Source organism: Cyclopterus lumpus, chromosome 14 (assembly GCF_009769545.1).
Source record: "Cyclopterus lumpus isolate fCycLum1 chromosome 14, fCycLum1.pri, whole genome shotgun sequence".
NCBI classification, from domain to species: Eukaryota; Metazoa; Chordata; class Actinopteri; order Perciformes; family Cyclopteridae; genus Cyclopterus; species Cyclopterus lumpus.
The window spans coordinates 320463-345000 of record NC_046979.1 but is presented as its reverse complement, the minus strand read 5'-3'; the positions used below and the strand labels follow the sequence as shown (position 1 = coordinate 345000).

Here is a 24538-nt window from a genome sequence, read left to right as displayed (position 1 = left end):
TGTATCAGTACATGTATCAATACACATACCAATACATGTATCAATACACATACCAATACATGTATCAGTACATGTATCAATACACATACCAATACATGTATCAGTACACATACCAATACATGTATCAGTACACATACCAATACATGTATCAATACACATACCAATACATGTATCAATACACATACCAATACATGTATCAATACACATACCAATACATGTATCAGTACATGTATCAATACACATACCAATACATGTATCAATACACATACCAATACATGTACCAATACATGTATCAATACACATACCAATACATGTATCAGTACATGTATCAATACACATACCAATACACATACCAATACATGTATCAATACACATACCAATACACATATCAATACACATACCAATACATGTATCAATACACATACCAATACATGTATCAATACACATACCAATACATGTATCAATACACATACCAATACATGTATCAATACACATACCAATACATGTATCAATACACATACCAATACATGTATCAGTACATGTATCAATACATGTATCAATACACATACCAATACATGTATCAATACACATACCAATACATGTATCAGTACATGTATCAATACATGTATCAATACACATACCAATACATGTATCAGTACATGTATCAATACATGTATCAGTACATGTATCAATACACATACCAATACATGTATCAGTACATGTATCAATACACATACCAATACATGTATCAATACATGTATCAGTACATGTATCAATACACATACCAATACATGTATCAATACACATACCAATACATGTATCAATACACATACCAATACACATACCAATACATGTATCAATACACATACCAATACATGTATCAATACACATACCAATACACGTATCAATACATGTATCAATACATGTATCAATACACATACCAATACATGTATCAATACACATATCAATACACGTATCAATACACATACCAATACATGTATCAATACACATATCAATACATGTATCAGTACATGTATCAATACACATACCAATACATGTATCAATACACATACCAATACATGTATCAATACACATACCAATACATGTATCAATACACATACCAATACACGTATCAATACATGTATCAATACATGTATCAATACACATACCAATACATGTATCAATACACATATCAATACACGTATCAATACACATACCAATACATGTATCAATACACATATCAATACATGTATCAGTACATGTATCAATACACATACCAATACATGTATCAATACACATACCAATACATGTATCAATACACATACCAATACATGTATCAATACACATACCAATACACGTATCAATACATGTATCAATACATGTATCAATACACATACCAATACATGTATCAATACACATATCAATACACGTATCAATACACATACCAATACATGTATCAATACACATATCAATACACGTATCAATACACATACCAATACATGTATCAATACACATATCAATACACGTATCAATACACATACCAATACATGTATCGATACACATATCAATACACGTATCAATACACATACCAATACATGTATCAGTACATGTATCAATACATGTATCAATACACATACCAATACATGTATCAGTACATGTATCAATACATGTATCAGTACATGTATCAATACATGTATCAATACACATACCAATACATGTATCAATACACATACCAATACACGTATCAATACACATACCAATACATGTATCAATACACATACCAATACATGTATCAATACACATACCAATACATGTATCAGTACATGTATCAATACACATACCAATACATGTATCAATACACATACCAATACATGTATCAATACACATATCAATACACGTATCAATACACATACCAATACATGTATCAATACATGAATCAATACACGTATCAATACACATATCAATACACGTATCAATACACATACCAATACATGTATCAGTACATGTATCAATACATGTATCAATACACATACCAATACATGTATCAATACACATACCAATACATGTATCAATACACATACCAATACATGTATCAGTACATGTATCAATACATGTATCAATACACATACCAATACATGTATCAGTACATGTATCAATACATGTATCAATACACATACCAATACATGTATCAGTACATGTATCAATACATGTATCAGTACATGTATCAATACATGTATCAATACACATACCAATACATGTATCAATACACATACCAATACACATACCAATACATGTATCAGTACATGTATCAATACACATACCAATACATGTATCAATACACATATCAGTACATGTATCAATACACATACCAATACATGTATCAATACACATACCAATACATGTATCAATACACATACCAATACATGTATCAATACACATACCAATACACGTATCAATACACATACCAATACACATACCAATACATGTATCAATACACATACCAATACACGTATCAATACACATACCAATACATGTATCAATACACATACCAATACACATACCAATACATGTATCAATACACATACCAATACACGTATCAATACACATACCAATACATGTATCAATACACATACCAATACATGTATCAATACACATACCAATACATGTATCAATACACATACCAATACACGTATCAATACACATACCAATACACATACCAATACATGTATCAATACACATACCAATACATGTATCAATACATGTATCAATACACATACCAATACACATACCAATACATGTATCAATACACATACCAATACATGTATCAATACACATACCAATACATGTATCAATACACATACCAATACATGTATCAGTACATGTATCAATACACGTATCAATACACATACCAATACACATACCAATACATGTATCAGTACATGTATCAATACACGTATCAATACACATACCAATACATGTATCAATACACATACCAATACACGTATCAATACATGTATCAGTACATGTATCAATACACATACCAATACATGTATCAGTACATGTATCAATACACATACCAATACATGTATCAATACACATATCAGTACATGTATCAATACACATACCAATACATGTATCAATACACATACCAATACATGTATCAATACACATACCAATACACGTATCAATACACATACCAATACACATACCAATACACATACCAATACACATACCAATACATGTATCAATACACATACCAATACATGTATCAATACACATACCAATACATGTATCAATACACATACCAATACATGTATCAATACACATACCAATACATGTATCAATACACATACCAATACATGTATCAATACACATACCAATACACATACCAATACACATATCAATACACATACCAATACACATACCAATACATGTATCAATACACATACCAATACACATACCAATACACATACCAATACACATACCAATACACATACCAATACATGTACCAATACACATATCAATACACATACCAATACACATACCAATACACATACCAATACATGTATCAATACACATACCAATACACGTATCAATACACATACCAATACACATACCAATACACATACCAATACACATACCAATACATGTATCAATACACATACCAATACATGTATCAATACACATACCAATACATGTATCAATACACATATCAATACATGTATCAATACACATACCAATACACATACCAATACACATACCAATACACATACCAATACACATATCAATACACATATCAATACACATACCAATACACATACCAATACACATATCAATACACATACCAATACACATACCAATACATGTATCAATACACATACCCATACATGTATCAATACACATACCAATACATGTATCAATACACATACCAATACATGTATCAATACACATACCAATACATGTATCAATACACATACCAATACATGTATCAATACACATACCAATACACATACCAATACACATACCAATACACATACCAATACACATACCAATACATGTATCAGTACACATACCAATACATGTATCAGTACATGTATCAGTACACATACCAATAATGTATCAGTAGTATTGATACGTGTATTGATACATGTATCAGTACATGTACTGATACATGTATTGATACATGTATCAGTACATGTACTGATACATGTATCAATACATGTATCAGTACATGTGACAATACATGTATACACATACCAATACATGTAACAATACACATAGACACGTGTGTGTACGTGTGTGTGTGTGTGTGTGAGTGTGTGTGTGATCTATATATAGATGCGTGTATATATCTATGCTATATGTATACGTATCTATAAAGATCAGATCTACAGCTCTCCTGGAGACCAACCGAGCTCCAATAAAAAGCCCATATGTGACAGGAAGTAGAGTTTAGCATATGTGCTAACATTAGCTTCAATTGCTGTGAAAGTGATCAATGTGTTTGTTTTGTCAGATCATCAGAAGTTGGACCGCGAAGCTCGAATCTGTCGTTTACTGAAGCACCCAAACATCGGTGAGTACTACTACTAATACTACTATTAGTATAACTACGAATGCTGCTACTGTTAATACTACTATAACTACTTCTATTATTAGTACTATAAAAACGACTACTACTATTAGTACTACTATTAGTACTGCATTGTACATTTGATAAATACTAAAAATACCACAACAGAGAGGTAGTACTGATATGTTGATGATGATGAAGAAGTTGATGAAGATGATGTTGATGATGAAGATGATGATGATGATGATGAAGAAGAAGTTGATGGTGATGATGATGATGATGAAGAAGTTGATGATGATGATGATGATGATGATGAAGAAGTTGATGATGATGGTGATGATGATGATGAAGAAGTTGATGATGATGATGATGATGATGTTGATGGTGGTGATGATGATGGTGGTGACAACTTCCTATCTGACCTTCACAATAAAAGCCTCTTTCTTTAAAACCAAGTGCTTTATTAAACCCACACAAACTGAACCAGGATCAGTCCGATCTTTAAATATGACCTTACGTGGACCCACCCAGCCAATCAGGAGGCTGCAGCTGAACCCGTCGTCCAATCAAAGCTTTGTGTGGGCAGGTGATGCTCCACAGACACGGAGGAGTGTTACGCAACTGTATTGTGTGTGTGTGTGTGTGTGTGTGTGTGTGTGTGTGTGTGTGTGTGTGTGTGTGTGTGTGTGTGTGTGTGTGTGTGTGTGTGTGTGTGTGTGTGTGTGTGTGTGTGTGTGTGTGTGGGAGGGAGGAAGGAAGAAGAGAGGGTTTGATGCCTTCACCTAAGGACACTGTTGCCTAGCAACACTCTCACTCACACACACACCTGTGTGAAAGCACTACACAGTAACGCAGTGGGATTTGTTACACAACAAAGTTTCCACATTCAGACGTCTACGATCATCAAGTATTCAGATATATATATAACAAGTAGTACTTGTGCAAGTACCTTCCTGTCCGCTCTCATGGGTTAATCTCTTCATGTTTACTTCATGAATGATGTATTTGACGTGTGATGCCGTGTTAGCCTAGCTGAGCACGAAGCTTAGCGTCCTCACAGCTCAAATCTGATTGGCTCATGAGATTCTTTGTTTTTTGCAGTGCGGCTCCATGACAGCATCTCAGAGGAGCTCCATCATTACCTCATCTTTGACCTGTGAGTGGTGCTCCACACTGTTCTTTTAGAAATGAGTGTGTGATGTCACTTCCTGTTCCATGACCGTGTGTCCTGCTCTAAATGACGAGTGTGTGCTGTCACTTCCTGTTCCATGACCGTGTGTCCTGCTCTAAATGACATGCGTGTGATGTCACTTCCTGTTCCATGACCGTGTGTCCTGCTCTAAATGACGAGTGTGTGATGTCACTTCCTGTTCCATGACCGTGTGTCCTGCTCTAAATGACGTGTGTGTGATGTCACTTCCTGTTCCATGACCGTGTGTCCTGCTCTAAATGACGAGTGTGTGATGTCACTTCCTGTTCCATGACCGTGTGTCCTGCTCTAAATGACGTGTGTGTGATGTCACTTCCTGTTCCATGACCGTGTGTCCTGCTCTAAATGACGTGTGTGTGATGTCACTTCCTGTTCCATGACCGTGTGTCCTGCTCTAAATGACGAGTGTGTGATGTCACTTCCTGTTCCATGACCGTGTGTCCTGCTCTAAATGACGTGTGTGTGATGTCACTTCCTGTTCCATGACCGTGTGTCCTGCTCTAAATGACGAGTGTGTGATGTCACTTCCTGTTCCATGACCGTGTGTCCTGCTCTAAATGACGTGTGTGTGATGTCACTTCCTGTTCCATGACCGTGTGTCCTGCTCTAAATGACGAGTGTGTTATGTCACTTCCTGTTCCATGACCGTGTGTCCTGCTCTAAATGACGTGTGTGTGATGTCACTTCCTGTTCCATGACCGTGTGTCCTGCTCTAAATGACGAGTGTGTGATGTCACTTCCTGTTCCATGACCGTGTGTCCTGCTCTAAATGACGTGTGTGTGATGTCACTTCCTGTTCCATGACCGTGTGTCCTGCTCTAAATGACGAGTGTGTGCTGTCACTTCCTGTTCCATGACCGTGTGTCCTGCTATAAATGACGTGTGTGTGATGTCACTTCCTGTTCCATGACCGTGTGTCCTGCTATAAATGACGAGTGTGTGCTGTCACTTCCTGTTCCATGACCGTGTGTCCTGCCTTAAATGACGTGTGTGTGATGTCACTTCCTGTTCCATGACCGTGTGTCCTGCTATAAATGACGTGTGTGTGATGTCACTTCCTGTTCCATGACCGTGTGTCCTGCTATAAATGACGTGTGTGTGATGTCACTTCCTGTTCCATGACCGTGTGCCCTGCTCTAAATGACGAGTGTGTTATGTCACTTCCTGTTCCATGACCGTGTGTCCTGCTCTAAATGACGTGTGTGTGATGTCACTTCCTGTTCCATGACCGTGTGTCCTGCTCTAAATGACGTGTGTGTGATGTCACTTCCTGTTCCATGACCGTGTGTCCTGCTATAAATGACGAGTGTGTGCTGTCACTTCCTGTTCCATGACCGTGTGTCCTGCTCTAAATGACATGCGTGTGATGTCACTTCCTGTTCCATGACCGTGTGTCCTGCTATAAATGACGTGTGTGTGATGTCACTTCCTGTTCCATGACCGTGTGCCCTGCTCTAAATGACGAGTGTGTTATGTCACTTCCTGTTCCATGACCGTGTGTCCTGCTCTAAATGACGTGTCTGTGATGTCACTTCCTGTTCCATGACCGTGTGTCCTGCTCTAAATGACGAGTGTGTGATGTCACTTCCTGTTCCATGACCGTGTGTCCTGCTCTAAATGACGTGTGTGTGATGTCACTTCCTGTTCCATGACCGTGTGTCCTGCTATAAATGACGAGTGTGTGCTGTCACTTCCTGTTCCATGACCGTGTGTCCTGCTCTAAATGACATGCGTGTGATGTCACTTCCTGTTCCATGACCGTGTGTCCTGCTATAAATGACGTGTGTGTGATGTCACTTCCTGTTCCATGACCGTGTGCCCTGCTCTAAATGACGAGTGTGTTATGTCACTTCCTGTTCCATGACCGTGTGTCCTGCTCTAAATGACGTGTGTGTGATGTCACTTCCTGTTCCATGACCGTGTGTCCTGCTATAAATGACGAGTGTGTGATGTCACTTCCTGTTCCATGACCGTGTGTCCTGCTCTAAATGACGTGCGTGTGATGTCACTTCCTGTTCCATGACTATGTGTCCTGCTCTTCGTCTCTCAGGGTAACGGGCGGAGAGCTCTTTGAAGATATCGTAGCCAGAGAATATTACAGTGAAGCTGACGCCAGGTAAGAAATACACATGAAAAATGTGCCACACATGACCTCTCACCCCTGACCTCTGTCTCTCTGTGAACAGTCACTGTATCCAGCAGATTTTGGAGGCGGTGCTACATTGTCACCAGATGGGCGTCGTCCACCGAGACCTCAAGGTACCAGTCTGGTAGCAGTTAGCATGTTAACATCTTTCATGTAAACCAATGGGCAAAGTTAGCATCTCTCATGTACACCAATGGGAAGAGTTAGCATGTTAGCATATTTCATGTACACCAATGGGCAGAGTTAGCATGTTAGCATATTTCATGTAAACCAATGGGCAGAGTTAGCATCTCTCATGTACACCAATGGGTAGAGTTAGCATGTTAGCATATTTCATGTAAACCAATGGGCAGAGTTAGCATCTCTCATGTACACCAATGGGTAGAGTTAGCATGTTAGCATATTTCATGTAAACCAATGGGCAGAGTTAGCATCTCTCATGTACACCAATGGGCAGAGTTAGCATGTTAGCATATTTCATGTAAACCAATGGGCAGAGTTAGCATCTCTCATGTACACCAATGGGCAGAGTTAGCATGTTAGCTTCTCCTCTGTGTCTCCAGCCAGAGAACCTGCTACTGGCCTCGAAGTCGAAAGGAGCGGCGGTGAAACTGGCTGACTTCGGCCTGGCCATCGAGGTGGAGGGAGACCAGCAGGCCTGGTTTGGTAAGACCCCACATATACTAACTATAAACCTGAACCAATTCAATTTTCAATTCAGTTCAGTTTATTTTGTATAGCCCAATATCACAAATTACAAATTTGCCTCAGAGGGCTTTACAATCTATACACATACGACATCCCTGACCTTTGACCTCACATCAGAAAAAAACAGACCCATAAACCTGAATCAGACCTGTAAACCTGAACCAGCTCTAACTATAAACCTGAACCAGCTCTAACTATAAACCTGAACCAGCTCTAACTATGAACCTGAACCAGCCCTAACTATAAACCTGAACCAGCCCTAACTATAAACCTGAACCAGCCCTAACTATAAACCTGAACCAGCCCTAACTATAAACCTGAGCCAACCCTGTAAACCTGAACCAGACCTGTAAACCTGAACCAGCTCTAACTATAAACCTGAACCATCACTAACTATAAACCTGAACCAGCTCTAACTATAAACCTGAACCAGCTCTAACTATAAACCCGAACCATCACTAACTATAAACCTGAACCAGCCCTAACTATAAACCTGAACCAGCCCTAACTATAAACCTGAGCCAGCCCTAACTATAAACCTGAACCAGACCTGTAATATTGAACCAGACCTGTAAACCTGAACCAGCTCTAACTATAAACCTGAACCAGCTCTAACTATAAACCTGAACCAGCTCTAACTATAAACCTGAACCAGCCCTAACTATAAACCTGAACCAGCCCTAACTATAAACCTGAACCAGACCTGTAAACCTGAACCAGACCGGTAAACCTGAACCAGCTCTAACTATAAACCTGAACCAGCTCTAACTATGAACCTGAACCAGCCCTAACTATAAACCTGAACCAGTCATTTTTGTGTGTGTGTGTGTGTGTGTGTGTGTGTGTGTGTGTGTGTGTGTGTGTGTGTGTGTGTGTGTGTGTGTGTGTGTGTGTGTGTGTGTGTGTGTGTGTGTGTGTGTGTGTGCGTTTACAGGCTTTGCGGGGACCCCTGGTTATCTGTCTCCAGAGGTTTTGAGGAAGGACCCTTATGGCAAAGCCGTCGACCTTTGGGCCTGTGGTCAGATCACATTCCACTTCTACTCGACTACTGTTTCCTTGTTTCCTTGTTTCCTCTCCTCTCTCATGTGTTTTTGTCTCAGGTGTCTCTCTCTCTCCCCCAGGTGTGATTCTCTACATCTTATTGGTCGGTTATCCTCCGTTCTGGGATGAAGATCAACATCGTCTCTACCAGCAGATCAAAGCTGGAGCCTATGATGTAGGTCACATGACCTTCTCCCCCCCATCCCCCTCCTCCTCATCGTCCTCTCTTCAAACTCAGATATTTGTCTTTTATTGAGATTTATTTAATTTTTTTGGAGTAATTAAATGGAGTTATTAAATACTATTCTCCCCCCCCCCCGTCGATAGTTTCCTTCCCCTGAATGGGACACCGTGACTCCTGAAGCCAAAGATCTCATAAATAAGATGTTGACCATCAATCCGTCTAAAAGGATCACAGCAGCCGAGGTGCTCAAACACCCCTGGATCTCTGTAAGGCTCTCTGTGTATTTATACACTGAATATGTGTGCGTATATATATATCTAAGTATGTGTGTACAGTATACATGTTTACTATGGTGACGATGTTTCCTCTTCCTCTCAGCATCGCTCCACGGTGGCGTCCTGTATGCACAGACAGGAGACGGTCGAGTGTCTGAAGAAGTTCAATGCAAGGAGGAAACTCAAGGTAGGTCACATGTCTCATGTCAGAGGTCACATGTCAGAGGTCACATGTCTCATGTTGGAGGTCACACGTCTCATGTTAAAGGTCACACGTCTCATGTTAAAGGTCACACGTCTCGTGTTAAAGGTCACACGTCTCATGTTAAAGGTCACACGTCTCATGTTAAAGGTCACACGTCTCATGTTAAAGGTCACACGTCTCGTGTTAAAGGTCACACGTCTCATGTTAAAGGTCACACGTCTCGTGTTAAAGGTCACACGTCTCATGTTAAAGGTCACACGTCTCGTGTTAAAGGTCACACGTCTCATGTTAAAGGTCACACGTCTCATGTTAAAGGTCACACGTCTCATGTTAAAGGTCACACGTCTCATGTTAAAGGTCACACGTCTCATGTTAAAGGTCACACGTCTCATGTTAAAGGTCACACGTCTCATGTTAAAGGTCACATGTCTCATGTTAAAGGTCACACGTCTCATGTTAAAGGTCACATGTCTCATGTTAAAGGTCACATGTCTCATGTTAAAGGTCACACGTCTCATGTTAAAGGTCACATGTCTCATGTTAAAGGTCACACGTCTCGTGTTAAAGGTCACATGTCTCATGTTAAAGGTCACACGTCTCATGTTAAAGGTCACATGTCTCATGTTAGAGGTCACACGTCTCATGTTAAAGGTCACATGTCTCATGTTAAAGGTCACACGTCTCGTGTTAAAGGTCACATGTCTCATGTTAAAGGTCACATGTCTCATGTTAAAGGTCACACGTCTCATGTTAAAGGTCACATGTCTCATGTTAAAGGTCACACGTCTCGTGTTAAAGGTCACATGTCTCATGTTAAAGGTCACACGTCTCATGTTAAAGGTCACATGTCTCATGTTAGAGGTCACACGTCTCATGTTAGAGGTCACACGTCTCATGTTAAAGGTCACATGTCTCATGTTAAAGGTCACACGTCTCATGTTAAAGGTCACACGTCTCGTGTTAAAGGTCACACGTCTCATGTTAAAGGTCACATGTCTCATGTTAAAGGTCACACGTCTCATGTTAAAGGTCACATGTCTCATGTTAGAGGTCACATGTCTCATGTTAAAGGTCACACGTCTCATGTTAAAGGTCACATGTCTCATGTTAAAGGTCACATGTCTCATGTTAAAGGTCACACGTCTCATGTTAAAGGTCACACGTCTCATGTTAGAGGTCACACGTCTCATGTTAAAGGTCACATGTCTCATGTTAGAGGTCACACGTCTCATGTTAAAGGTCACACGTCTCATGTTAAAGGTCACATGTCTCATGTTAGAGGTCACACGTCTCATGTTAAAGGTCACATGTCTCATGTTAAAGGTCACATGTCTCATGTTAAAGGTCACATGTCTCATGTTAGAGGTCACACGTCTCATGTTAAAGGTCACATGTCTCATGTTAAAGGTCACATGTCTCATGTTAGAGGTCACACGTCTCATGTTAAAGGTCCTAATAGTCCTCCCTCTCTCCCTCATTGTCTTCCTTTTTTCTTCCTTCCTTCCTCCCTCTGTTCCTTTTAATTCTTCCTTTCCTTCCTTCCTCCCTTCCTTTACTTCCTCCTGTCCTCCCTCCCTTCATATCTTCCTTCCTTACGCCTTTCCTATCTACCTTTCTTTGGTAATTCCTTCCCTCATCTCTTTTCTCCCCTCCTTTCCAACCTCCCTTCCTTCCTATATTCCTTGTCTCCTTTCCTTCAGGGAGCCATCTTGACCACCATGTTGGCCACCAGGAATTTCTCCGGTAAGATAATCAGCTGCTCTGATCTCTGAGGGTTTGACCTTTTGACCTTTTGAACTGTTTGTGTCTCAGTAGCAGAGCCGACCAATCAGCTGTCGGCTTCCACACAATTATCAGGTTAACGCTGTGTGTGTGTGTGTGTGTGTGTGTGTGTGTGTGTGTGTGTGTGTGTGTGTGTGTGTGTGTGTGTGTGTGTGTGTGTGTGTGTGTGTGTGTGTGTGTGTGTGTGTGTGTGTGTGTGTGTGTGTGTGTGTGTGTGTGCACGCAGCAGCAGCTGTCATAAACCCATTTAGGATACCAGAGACTATAAATATCACCCAGACGGACATTAAACTTGTTTGTTGATGATTAAATGTTCATATTAATATCAGTGACATCAGAGTGAACATACAGGAACGTGTTTCTCTCGCCAACTGTCTCACCTTCAACCTAAATCTGTCCTCAAGTGGCTCTGAGTGACCAGCACCTGTCTGTCTGCCTGTCTGTCTGTATTCAGACAGTCAGTCACAGGCAGGAATCAGTTTTGGATTTCTTCTTTTAGTTTAATTTCTAATCTTTTTCCAATTTTTATATTCTTTGGTATTTCTTCTTTTATTGTTAAGTACTTCCTGTCAGTTTGCCAGAGGGCACGTAGGCAGCGGTTGTGGGAGCAATGCCGTGGCTCCTTTTCACCACGTTTGTTCCTTTCTTTCTGACTCTGGTGCTTCTTCTTCTCTTGGTCCTCATCCCTCGTTCAGGAGGGAAGAGCGGCAACAAGAAGGCCGACGGCGTCAAGGTAACGTCTGCTGGTTGTTGTTGTTTACCTTGTTGTTGTTGTTTACCTGTCAGGCTGGCTACTGGTGTACGGGGCGGCATCGAATGCTCTCACAGCTTCACACGCTCAAACGTTTCATATCAGCTTGAAGAAACAAGTTGTTCATGCTCTAGTGTCCATGATTGGCTCGCAGGAGATAAAACCCTGATCAGCCCTTTGTTGTTGTTGTTGTTGTTGTTGTTGTTGTAGGAATCATCTGAGAGCACAAACACCACCATCGAGGATGAAGACACCAGAGGTACACACACACACACACACACACACACACACACACACACTTTCATACACAGAAACACACACATTAAAAATAAAGGATTCTCAGCTAAAAGAATGACAAAAAATAAGACCTGTCTGTCTGCCTTTCTTTCTGCATGTCTGTCTGCCTGTTTGCCTGTGTCTGTCTGCCTGTCTGCCTGTCTGTCTGTCTTTCTGCATGTCTGTCTGTCTGTCTGCCTGTCTGCCTGTGTCTGTCGGCATGTCTGTCTGTCTGCCTGTCTGTCTGCCTGTCTTTCTGCATGTCTGTCTGTCTGTCTGCCTGTCTGCCTGTGTCTGTCTGCATGTCTGTCTGTCTGCCTGTCTGCCTGTGTCTGTCTGCATGTCTGTCTGTCTGCCTGTCTGCCTGTGTCTGTCTGCCTGTCTTTCTGCATGTCTGCCTGTCTGCCTGTCTGCCTGTCTGTCTGTCTGTCTGTCTGCCTGTCTGCCTGTGTCTGTCTGCATGTCTGTCTGTCTTTCTGCATGTCTGTCTGTCTGTCTGCCTGTCTGCCTGTGTCTGTCTGCATGTCTGTCTGTCTGCATGTCTGTCTGCCTGTCTTTCTGCATGTCTGCCTGTCTGTCTGTCTGCCTGTCTGCCTGTGTCTGTCTGCATGTCTGTCTGTCTGCATGTCTGTCTGCCTGTCTTTCTGCATGTCTGCCTGTCTGTCTGTCTGCCTGTCTGTCTGCCAGTGAGGAAACAGGACATCATTAAAGTGACAGAGCAGCTCATCGAGGCGATCAGCAACGGAGACTTTGAGAGTTACACGTAAGTAACAAAAGACTCTTATTGTGGAAGTCCCTTCCCCTGTTTAAAGAGCCTGACAGTGAACATGATAGGACTCTTATTGTGAAAAACAAATGTCATCTTTCTTTCCTCTCAGTAAACCTGTCTGTCTTCTCATTAAACCTGTCTGTCCCCTCAGTAAACCTGTCTGTCCCCTCAGTAAACCTGTCTGTCCCCTCAGTAAACCTGTCTGGCCTCTCAGTAAACCTGTCTGTCCCCTCAGTAAACCTGTCTAGCCTCTCAGTAAACCTGTCTGGCCCCTCAGTAAACCTGTCTAGCCTCTCAGTAAACCTGTCTGTCTTCTCAGTAAACCTGTCTGTCCCCTCAGTAAACCTGTCTGTCCCCTCAGTAAACCTGTCTGGCCTCTCAGTAAACCTGTCTGTCCTCTCAGTAAACCTGTCTGTCTTCTCATTAAACCTGTCTGTCCCCTCAGTAAACCTGTCTGTCCCCTCAGTAAACCTGTCTGTCCCCTCAGTAAACCTGTCTGGCCTCTCAGTAAACCTGTCTGTCCCCTCAGTAAACCTGTCTAGCCTCTCAGTAAACCTGTCTGGCCCCTCAGTAAACCTGTCTAGCCTCTCAGTAAACCTGTCTGTCCCCTCAGTAAACCTGTCTGTCCCCTCAGTAAACCTGTCTGGCCTCTCAGTAAACCTGTCTGTCCCCTCAGTAAACCTGTCTGGCCCCTCAGTAAACCTGTCTAGCCTCTCAGTAAACCTGTCTGTCCTCTCAGTAAACCTGTCTGTCTTCTCAGTAAACCTGTCTGTCCCCTCAGTAAATCTGTCTGTCCTCTCAGTAAACCTGTCTGGCCTCTCAGTAAACCTGTCTGTCTCCTCAGTAAACCTGTCTGTCCTCTCAGTAAACCTGTCTGGCCTCTCAGTAAACCTGTCTGTCTTCTCAGTAAACCTGTCTCTCTTCTCAGTAAACCTGTCTGTCCTCTCAGTAAACCTGTCTGGCCTCTCAGTAAACCTGTCTGTCCTCTCAATAAACATGTCTGTCCCCTCAGTAAACCTGTCTGTCTCCTCAATAAACCTGTCTGTCTCCTCAATAAACCTCTCTGTCTGTCTCCTCAGTAAACATGTCTGTCTCCTCAATAAACCTGTCTGTCTCCTCAATAAACCTCTCTGTCTGTCTCCTCAGTAAACCTGTCTGTCTCCTCAGTAAACCTGTCTGTCCCCTCAGTAAACCTGTCTGTCTCCTCAATAAACCTGTCTGTCTGTCTCCTCAGTAAACCTTTCTGTCTCCTCAGTAAACCTGTCTGTCCCCTCAGTAAACCTGTCTGTCTCCTCAGTAAACATGTCTCTCTTCTCAGTAAACATGTCTCTCTTCTCAGTAAACATGTCTCTCTTCTCAGTAAACCTGTCTCTCTTCTCAGTAAACCTGTCTGTCTCCTCAATAAACCTCTCTGTCTGTCCCCTCAGTAAACCTGTCTCTCTTCTCAGTAAACCTGTCTGTCTCCTCAATAAACCTGTCTGTCTACTCAGTAAAATGTGTGACCCGGCTGTCACGGCGTTCGAGCCTGAGGCGTTGGGGAATCTGGTCGAAGGCCTTGACTTCCACCGCTTTTATTTTGAAAACTGTGAGTTGAACCAAACTTCTTGCATGATGAACTATCTCACTATACTTTTTGAATGATTATAACTGATAACAGGAACATCTCATTACATATAATCTTCAGTCTTCAGTCATACTTCCTGTGGTCATTGTCTTTCCCTTTCCGATGAAGTTCCTCTGTCTGTCCTCAGTGTGGTCGAAGAACAGTAAACCGGTCCACACCACCATCCTGAACCCTCACATCCACCTAGTTGGAGAGGAGGCCGCCTGCATCGCTTACATAAGAGTCACTCAGTATATAGACTCCAATGGGACGCCTCGCACCGCCCAATCAGAAGAGACCAGGGTGTGGCACCGTCGTGATGGGAAGTGGCAGATTGTCCATTTCCACCGCTCAGGATCCCCATCCACGCTCAGCAAGTAAGAACAGGTCAGAGACCAGTTTTAAAAAAACATGAGAGTTCAGTTTAAAAACAACTCAGAGATGGATTTAAACACAGGTCAGAGACCTTACATATATAGAGATATATAGATAAGGTTAGGTGATACTCCTGACTCTGGAACTGCCTTAAGGTTAGCTGGTACCTCTGACTCTGGAACTGGCTTAAGGTTAGCTGGTACCTCTGACTCTAGAACTGGCTTAAGGTTAGCTGGTAACTCTGACTCTGGAACTGGTTTAAGGTTAGCTGGTACCTCTGACTCTGGAACTGGCTTAAGGTTAGCTGGTACCTCTGACTCTAGAACTGACTTAAGGTTAGCTGATCCCTCTGACTCTGGAACTGCCTTAAGTTTAGCTGGTACCTCTGACTCTGGAACTGGTTTAAGGTTAGCTGGTACCTCTGACTCTGGAACTGCCTTAAGTTTAGCTGGTACCTCTGACTCTGGACCTGGCTTAAGGTTAGCTGGTACCTTCTTACTCTGGAACTGCCTTAAGGTTAGCTGGTACCTCTGACTCTGGAACTGCCTTAAGGTTAGCTGGCACCTCTGACTCTGGAACTGCCTTAAGTTTAGCTGGTACCTCTGACTCTGGAACTGGCTTAAGGTTAGCTGGTACCTTCTTACTCTGGAACTGCCTTAAGGTTAGCTGGTACCTCTGACTCTGGAACTGCCTTAAGGTTAGCTGGTACCTTCTTACTCTGGAACTGCCTTAAGGTTAGCTGGTCCCTCTGACTCTGGAACTGCCTTAAGGTAAGCTGATCCCTCTGACTCTGGAACTGCCTTAAGGTTAGCTGGTACCTCTGACTCTGGAACTGCCTTAAGTTTAGCTGGTACCTCTGACTCTGGAACTGGCTTAAGGTTAGCTGGTACCTCTGACTCTGGAACTGGTTTACAGTAAGCTGGTATCTCTGACTCTGGAACTGCCTTAAGGTTAGCTGGTACTCCTGACTCTGGAATTGGCTTAAGGTTAGCTGGTACCTCTGACTCTAGAACTGGCTTAAGGTTAGCTGGTACCTCTGACTCTAGAACTGGCTTAAGGTTAGCTGGTACCTCTGACTCTGGAACTGGTTTACGGTTAGCTGGTACCTCTGACTCTGGAACTGCCTTAAGGTTAGCTGGTACCTCTGACTCTGGAACTGGCTTAAGGTTAGCTGGTACTTCTGACTCTGGAACTGGTTTACGGTTAGCTGGTACCTCTGACTCTGGAACTGCCTTAAGGTTAGCTGGTACCTCTGACTCTGGAACTGGCTTAAGGTTAGCTGGTACCTTTTTACTATGGAACTACCATAAGGTTAGCTGGTACCTCTGACTCTGGAACTGCCTTAAGGTTAGCTGGTACCTCTGACTCTGGAACTTGCTCAAGATTAGCTGGTACTCCTGACTCTGGAATTGCCTTAAGGTTAGCTGGTACCTCTGACTCTGGAACTTGCTCAAGGTTAGCTGGTACCTTTTTACTCTGGAACTGCCTTAAGGTTAGCTGGTACCTCTGACTCTGGAACTGCCTTAAGGTTAGCTGGTACCTCTGACTCTGGAACTGGCTTAAGGTTAGCTGGTACCTTTTTACTCTGGAACTGCCGTAAGGTTAGCTGGTACCTCTGATTCTGGAACTGCCTTAAGGTTAGCTGGTACCTCTGACTCTGGAACTTGCTCAAGGTTAGCTGGTACTCCTGACTCTGGAATTGGCTTAAGGTTAGCTGGTACCTCTGACTCTGGAACAGGCGTAAGGTTAGCTGGTACCTCTGACTCTGGAACTGGCTTAAGGTTAGCTGGTACCCCTGACTCTGGAACTGGCTTACGGTTAGCTGGTACCTCTGACTCTGGAACTGATTTAAGGTTAACTGGTACCATCTTACTCTGGAATTGCCTTAAGGTTAGCTGGTCCCTCTGACTCTGGAACTGATTTAAGGTTAGCTGGTACCTCTGACTCTGGATCTGGTTTACGGTTAGCTGGTACCTCTGACTCTGGAACTGCCTTAAGGTTAGCTTTGACCACTGACTCTGGAACTGCCTTAAGGTTAGCTGGTATTCCTGACTCTGGAACTGTCTTAAGGTTAGCTGGTATTCCTGACTCTGGAACTGGCTTAAGGTTAGCTGGTACCTCTGACTCTGGAACTGGTTTACGGTTAGCTGGTACCTTCTTACTCTGGAACTGCCTTAAGGTTAGCTGGTACCTCTAACTCTGGAACTGCCTTAAGGTTAGCTGGTACCTTTTTACTATGGAACTACCATAAGGTTAGCTGGTACCTCTGACTCTGGAACTGGCTTAAGGTTAGCTGGTACCTTTTTACTATGGAACTACCATAAGGTTAGCTGGTACCTCTGACTCTGGAACTGCCTTAAGGTTAGCTGGTACCTCTGACTCTGGAACTTGCTCAAGATTAGCTGGTACTCCTGACTCTGGAATTGCCTTAAGGTTAGCTGGTACCTCTGACTCTGGAACTTGCTCAAGGTTAGCTGGTACCTTTTTACTCTGGAACTGCCGTAAGGTTAGCTGGTACCTCTGACTCTGGAACTGCCTTAAGGTTAGCTGGTACCTCTGACTCTGGAACTGCCTTAAGGTTAGCTGGTACCTCTGACTCTGGAACTGCCTTAAGTTTAGCTGGTACCTCTGACTCTGGAACTGGCTTAAGGTTAGCTGGTACCTCTGACTCTGGAACTGGTTTACAGTAAGCTGGTACCTCTGACTCTGGAACTGCCTTAAGGTTAGCTGGTACTCCTGACTCTGGAATTGGCTTAAGGTTAGCTGGTACCTCTGACTCTAGAACTGGCTTAAGGTTAGCTGGTACCTCTGACTCTAGAACTGGCTTAAGGTTAGCTGGTACCTCTGACTCTGGAACTGGTTTACGGTTAGCTGGTACCTCTGACTCTGGAACTGCCTTAAGGTTAGCTGGTACCTCTGACTCTGGAACTGGCTTAAGGTTAGCTGGTACTTCTGACTCTGGAACTGGTTTACGGTTAGCTGGTACCTCTGACTCTGGAACTGCCTTAAGGTTAGCTGGTACCTCTGACTCTGGAACTGGCTTAAGGTTAGCTGGTACCTTTTTACTATGGAACTACCATAAGGTTAGCTGGTACCTCTGACTCTGGAACTGCCTTAAGGTTAGCTGGTACCTCTGACTCTGGAACTTGCTCAAGATTAGCTGGTACTCCTGACTCTGGAATTGCCTTAAGGTTAGCTGGTACCTCTGACTCTGGAACTTGCTCAAGGTTAGCTGGTACCTTTTTACTCTGGAACTGCCGTAAGGTTAGCTGGTACCTCTGACTCTGGAACTGCCTTAAGGTTAGCTGGTACCTCTGACTCTGGAACTGGCTTAAGGTTAGCTGGTACCTTTTTACTCTGGAACTGCCGTAAGGTTAGCTGGTACCTCTGATTCTGGAACTGCCTTAAGGTTAGCTGGTACCTCTGACTCTGGAACTTGCTCAAGGTTAGCTGGTACTCCTGACTCTGGAATTGGCTTAAGGTTAGCTGGTACCTCTGACTCTGGAACAGGCGTAAGGTTAGCTGGTACCTCTGACTCTGGAACTGGCTTAAGGTTAGCTGGTACCCCTGACTCTGGAACTGGCTTACGGTTAGCTGGTACCTCTGACTCTGGAACTGATTTAAGGTTAACTGGTACCATCTTACTCTGGAATTGCCTTAAGGTTAGCTGGTCCCTCTGACTCTGGAACTGATTTAAGGTTAGCTGGTACCTCTGACTCTGGATCTGGTTTACGGTTAGCTGGTACCTCTGACTCTGGAACTGCCTTAAGGTTAGCTTTGACCACTGACTCTGGAACTGCCTTAAGGTTAGCTGGTATTCCTGACTCTGGAACTGTCTTAAGGTTAGCTGGTATTCCTGACTCTGGAACTGGCTTAAGGTTAGCTGGTACCTCTGACTCTGGAACTGGTTTACGGTTAGCTGGTACCTTCTTACTCTGGAACTGCCTTAAGGTTAGCTGGTACCTCTAACTCTGGAACTGCCTTAAGGTTAGCTGGTACTCCTGACTCTGGAACTGGCTTAAGGTTAGCTGGTACCTCTGACTCTGGAACTTGCTCAAGGTTAGCTGGTACCTCTGACTCTGGAACTGGCTTAAGGTTAGCTGGTACTCCTGACTCTGGAACTAGCTTAAGGTTAGCTGGTACCTCTGACTCTGGAACTGGCTTAAGGTTAGCTGGTACCTCTAACTCTGGAACTGCCTTAAGGTTAGCTGGTACTCCTGACTCTGGAACTGGCTTAAGGTGAGCTGGTACCACTGACTCTGGAACTGGCTTAACGTTAGCTGGTACCTCTGACTCTATAACTGGCTTAAGATTAGCTGGTAGTCCTGACTCTGGAACTGGCTTAAGGTGAGCTGGTACCACTGACTCTGGAACTGGCTTAACGTTAGCTGGTACCTCTGACTCTATAACTGGCTTAACGTTAGCTGGTATTCCTGACTCTATAACTGGCTTAAGGTTAGCTGGTACCTCTGACTCTGGAACTGGCTTAAGGTTAGCTGGTACCTCTGACTCTAGAACTGGTTTAAGATTAGCTGGTAGTCCTGACTCTGGAACTGGCTTAAGGTGAGCTGGTACCACTGACTCTGGAACTGGCTTAACGTTAGCTGGTACCTCTGACTCTATAACTGGCTTAAGATTAGCTGGTAGTCCTGACTCTATAACTGGCTTAAGGTGAGCTGGTACCTCTGACTCTATAACTGGCTTAAGGTGAGCTGGTACCTCTGACTCTATAACTAGCTTAAGGTTAGCTGGTACCTCTGACTCTATAACTGGTTTAAGATTAGCTGGTAGTCCTGACTCTGGAACTGGCTTAACGTTAGCTGGTATTCCTGACTCTATAACTGGCTTAAGGTGAGCTGGTACCTCTGACTCTATAACTGGCTTAACGTTAGCTGGTATTCCTGACTCTATAACTGGCTTAAGGTGAGCTGGTACCTCTGACTCTATAACTGGCTTAAGGTGAGCTGGTACCTCTGACTCTATAACTGGCTTAAGGTTAGCTGGTACCTCTGACTCTATAACTGGCTTAAGGTTAGCTGGTACCTCTGACTCTATTACTGGCTTAAGGTTAGCTGGTACCTCTGACTCTATAACTGCCTTAACGTTAGCTGGTACCTCTGACTCTATAACTGGCTTAAGGATAGCTGGTACCTCTGACTCTATAACTGGCTTAAGGTTAGCTGGTACCTCTGACTCTATAACTGGCTTAAGGATAGCTGGTACCTCTGACTCTATAACTGGCTTAAGGTTAGCTGGTACCTCTGACTCTATAACTGGCTTAAGGTTAGCTGGTACCTCTGACTCTATAACTAGCTTAAGGTTAGCTGGTACCTCTGACTCTATAACTGGCTTAAGGTTAGCTGGTACCTCTGACTCTATAACTAGCTTAAGGTTAGCTGGTACCTCTGACTCTATAACTGGCTTAAGGTGAGCTGGTACCTCTGACTCTATAACTGCCTTAACGTTAGCTGGTACCTCTGACTCTGGAACTGGCTTAAGGTTAGCTGGTACCTCTGACTCTGGACCTGGCTTAAGGTTAGCTGGTACCTCTGACTCTATAACTGGCTTAAGGTGAGCTGGTACCTCTGACTCTATAACTGGCTTAAGGTGAGCTGGTACCTCTGACTCTATAACTGGCTTAAGGTTAGCTGGTACCTCTGACTCTGGAACTGGCTTAAGGTTAGCTGGTACCTCTGACTCTATAACTGGCTTAAGGATAGCTGGTACCTCTGACTCTGGAACTGGCTTAAGGTGAGCTGGTACCTCTGACTCTGGAACTGGCTTAAGGTGAGCTGGTACCTCTGACTCTATAACTGGCTTAAGGTGAGCTGGTACCTCTGACTCTATAACTGGCTTAAGGTTAGCTGGTACCTCTGACTCTATAACTGGCTTAAGGTTAGCTGGTACCTCTGACTCTATAACTGGCTTAAGGTTAGCTGGTACCTCTGACTCTATAACTGGCTTAAGGTTAGCTGGTACCTCTGACTCTATAACTGCCTTAACGTTAGCTGGTACCTCTGACTCTATAACTGGCTTAAGGATAGCTGGTACCTCTGACTCTATAACTGGCTTAAGGTTAGCTGGTACCTCTGACTCTATAACTGTCTTAAGGTTAGCTGGTACCTCTGACTCTATAACTAGCTTAAGGTTAGCTGGTACCTCTGACTCTATAACTGGCTTAAGGTTAGCTGGTACCTCTGACTCTATAACTAGCTTAAGGTTAGCTGGTATCTCTGACTCTATAACTGGCTTAAGGTTAGCTGGTACCTCTGACTATAACTAGCTTAAGGTTAGCTGGTACCTCTGACTCTATAACTGGCTTAAGGTGAGCTGGTACCTCTGACTCTATAACTAGCTTAAGGTTAGCTGGTACCTCTGACTCTATAACTAGCTTAAGGTTAGCTGGTACCTCTGACTCTATAACTGGCTTAAGGTGAGCTGGTACCTCTGACTCTATAACTGCCTTAACGTTAGCTGGTACCTCTGACTCTGGAACTGGCTTAAGGTGAGCTGGTACTTCTGACTCTATAACTGGCTTAAGGTTAGCTGGTACCTCTGACTCTATAACTAGCTTAAGGTTAGCTGGTACCTCTGACTCTATAACTGGCTTAAGGTTAGCTGGTACCTCTGACTCTATAACTAGCTTAAGGTTAGCTGGTACCTCTGACTCTATAACTGGCTTAAGGATAGCTGGTACCTCTGACTCTATAACTGCCTTAAGGTGAGCTGGTACCTCTGACTCTATAACTGGCTTAAGGTGAGCTGGTACCTCTGACTCTATAACTGGCTTAAGGTGAGCTGGTACCTCTGACTCTATAACTGGCTTAAGGTTAGCTGGTACCTCTGACTCTATAACTGGCTTAAGGTGAGCTGGTACCTCTGACTCTATAACTGGCTTAAGGTTAGCTGGTACCTCTGACTCTGGAACTGGCTTAAGGTTAGCTGGTACCTCTGACTCTATAACTGGCTTAAGGTGAGCTGGTACCTCTGACTCTATAACTGGCTTAAGGTGAGCTGGTACCTCTGACTCTATAACTGGCTTAAGGTTAGCTGGTACCTCTGACTCTGGAACTGGCTTAAGGTTAGCTGGTACCTCTGACTCTATAACTGGCTTAAGGATAGCTGGTACCTCTGACTCTATAACTGGCTTAAGGATAGCTGGTACCTCTGACTCTATAACTGGCTTAAGGTTAGCTGGTACCTCTGACTCTATAACTGGCTTAAGGATAGCTGGTACCTCTGACTCTGGAACTGGCTTAAGGTGAGCTGGTACCTCTGACTCTGGAACTGGCTTAAGGTGAGCTGGTACCTCTGACTCTATAACTGGCTTAAGGTGAGCTGGTACCTCTGACTCTATAACTGCCTTAAGGTTAGCTGGTAGTCCTGACTCTGGAACTGTCTTTGAACACCTGAGCGCTCATATTTAGGAATCCTCGAACATCCCATGATATACGTGTTTTTTTATCTGGATGATTAAATGATCTGTTTGTTGAAATTTCTTCTTCTTTTTCTCTGTCTATCCAGTTAACTTCCAGAGTGGGCGAGTCTTTACACTGTCGCCTTGACAACTGATTGATTGACAGCAGGCCAGCGTGTGACACCAGACAGGAAGTTTGAGAGGAGAGGAGGGGCGGAGCTAGAGAGCAGTGAACTGCACAATCAACCAATCAACTTCCTCTTCTCAGCTCTTTTGGACTTCAGCCACGCCCTCTTTGTGATTAGCCAATCAGCTGCACAGATTGTAATGACGTGTGAAAACCGCTTATCTCCTCCGTCGGGATGATTGACAGGATCAATGCCTCCTTCACGTCCCTTAAAATTACTTCTTAATTTCCCTAAAACTCCACATTTCAAAAGCTTCTCAAAGATTAATGCCTCGTAAATAAATATGTGACACTTATTAATATAAAGATATTTAAGAGGTGTATCAGATTATTGGATGAATTAGTGGACTGGAATGTATTAATGTTATTTTAAAATGTTGTCTGCATCAATTAAGGGTTTTTTAAAAGGGTCAAACCACCTTAATTATTATAAAGTAATGTTACATGTAAACACGGGGGGGGGGGATTCTGAGGTTTTGAAGTGAAAGTCATTAATTGAGACATCAAGTGGTACATTTACAAGAAAAAACTCATTCAGTATGTTGTTTTCTTCATCACTATGATGATGAAGACGAGATGATGGTTCTTCGTCTCTGAGGATTCTGACGTGTGACGACTTTACAACGCAAAGCCTTCTTTATTTACCAACGAGGAATAAAATACTAATTAGTATTCGAGCAAATAAAAACAAACATTTTGACTTTTCATGTTTCACTTATTCAATTAATGGTTCAAATATATTTCAAACCAACGTCACAATAATTCACGTGAGTCCCAATAATCGATCAAACTAAATGAATAACAGTTGTAAAGTCTGTAAAGGGGTTCAGAGTCAAATCCTCACAATGTGTTGGATGAACTATCATTACATCATTATTATAACAGGTGTCATATTTATGATGCTCATCTCTCTGCTTCCTTTGGGCTCGGAGAGCTCCACGAGCTTCCTGCTCTCCGACCTGCGATCTTCCATGAACCCCCCACAGGTGTGCTAACGAGGAGGGCCTTAACGAGCTGCTTCACTTTACAAATTGTT

General features: G+C 43.0%; 1 protein-coding gene across 3 annotated transcripts in view; it reads left to right on the top strand.

The window, feature by feature from the left end:
• camk2a (calcium/calmodulin-dependent protein kinase II alpha) overlaps positions 1-24207 on the top strand; it is a 26120-nt gene extending 1913 nt beyond the window's left edge. The window contains exons 3-18 of one of the 3 annotated variants that reach the window (XM_034550298.1): positions 4517-4576; positions 5675-5729; positions 7834-7899; positions 7970-8042; positions 8493-8595; positions 9572-9655; positions 9759-9853; positions 10006-10128; positions 10241-10324; positions 12043-12085; positions 12820-12857; positions 13086-13134; positions 13839-13914; positions 15411-15505; positions 15672-15900; positions 23423-24207. In XM_034550298.1, the coding sequence (XP_034406189.1) occupies positions 4517-4576; positions 5675-5729; positions 7834-7899; positions 7970-8042; positions 8493-8595; positions 9572-9655; positions 9759-9853; positions 10006-10128; positions 10241-10324; positions 12043-12085; positions 12820-12857; positions 13086-13134; positions 13839-13914; positions 15411-15505; positions 15672-15900; positions 23423-23426 (1277 nt within the window). In that variant the 3' untranslated portion in view covers positions 23427-24207. Of the gene's footprint in view, positions 1-4516; positions 4577-5413; positions 5481-5674; positions 5730-7833; positions 7900-7969; positions 8043-8492; positions 8596-9571; positions 9656-9758; positions 9854-10005; positions 10129-10240; positions 10325-12042; positions 12086-12819; positions 12858-13085; positions 13135-13838; positions 13915-15410; positions 15506-15671; positions 15911-23422 lie in introns of those variants that run through there. The other 2 variants (XM_034550296.1, XM_034550299.1) reach the window with 2 other exon arrangements.
• The last annotated feature ends 331 nt before the right edge of the window (positions 24208-24538 follow it).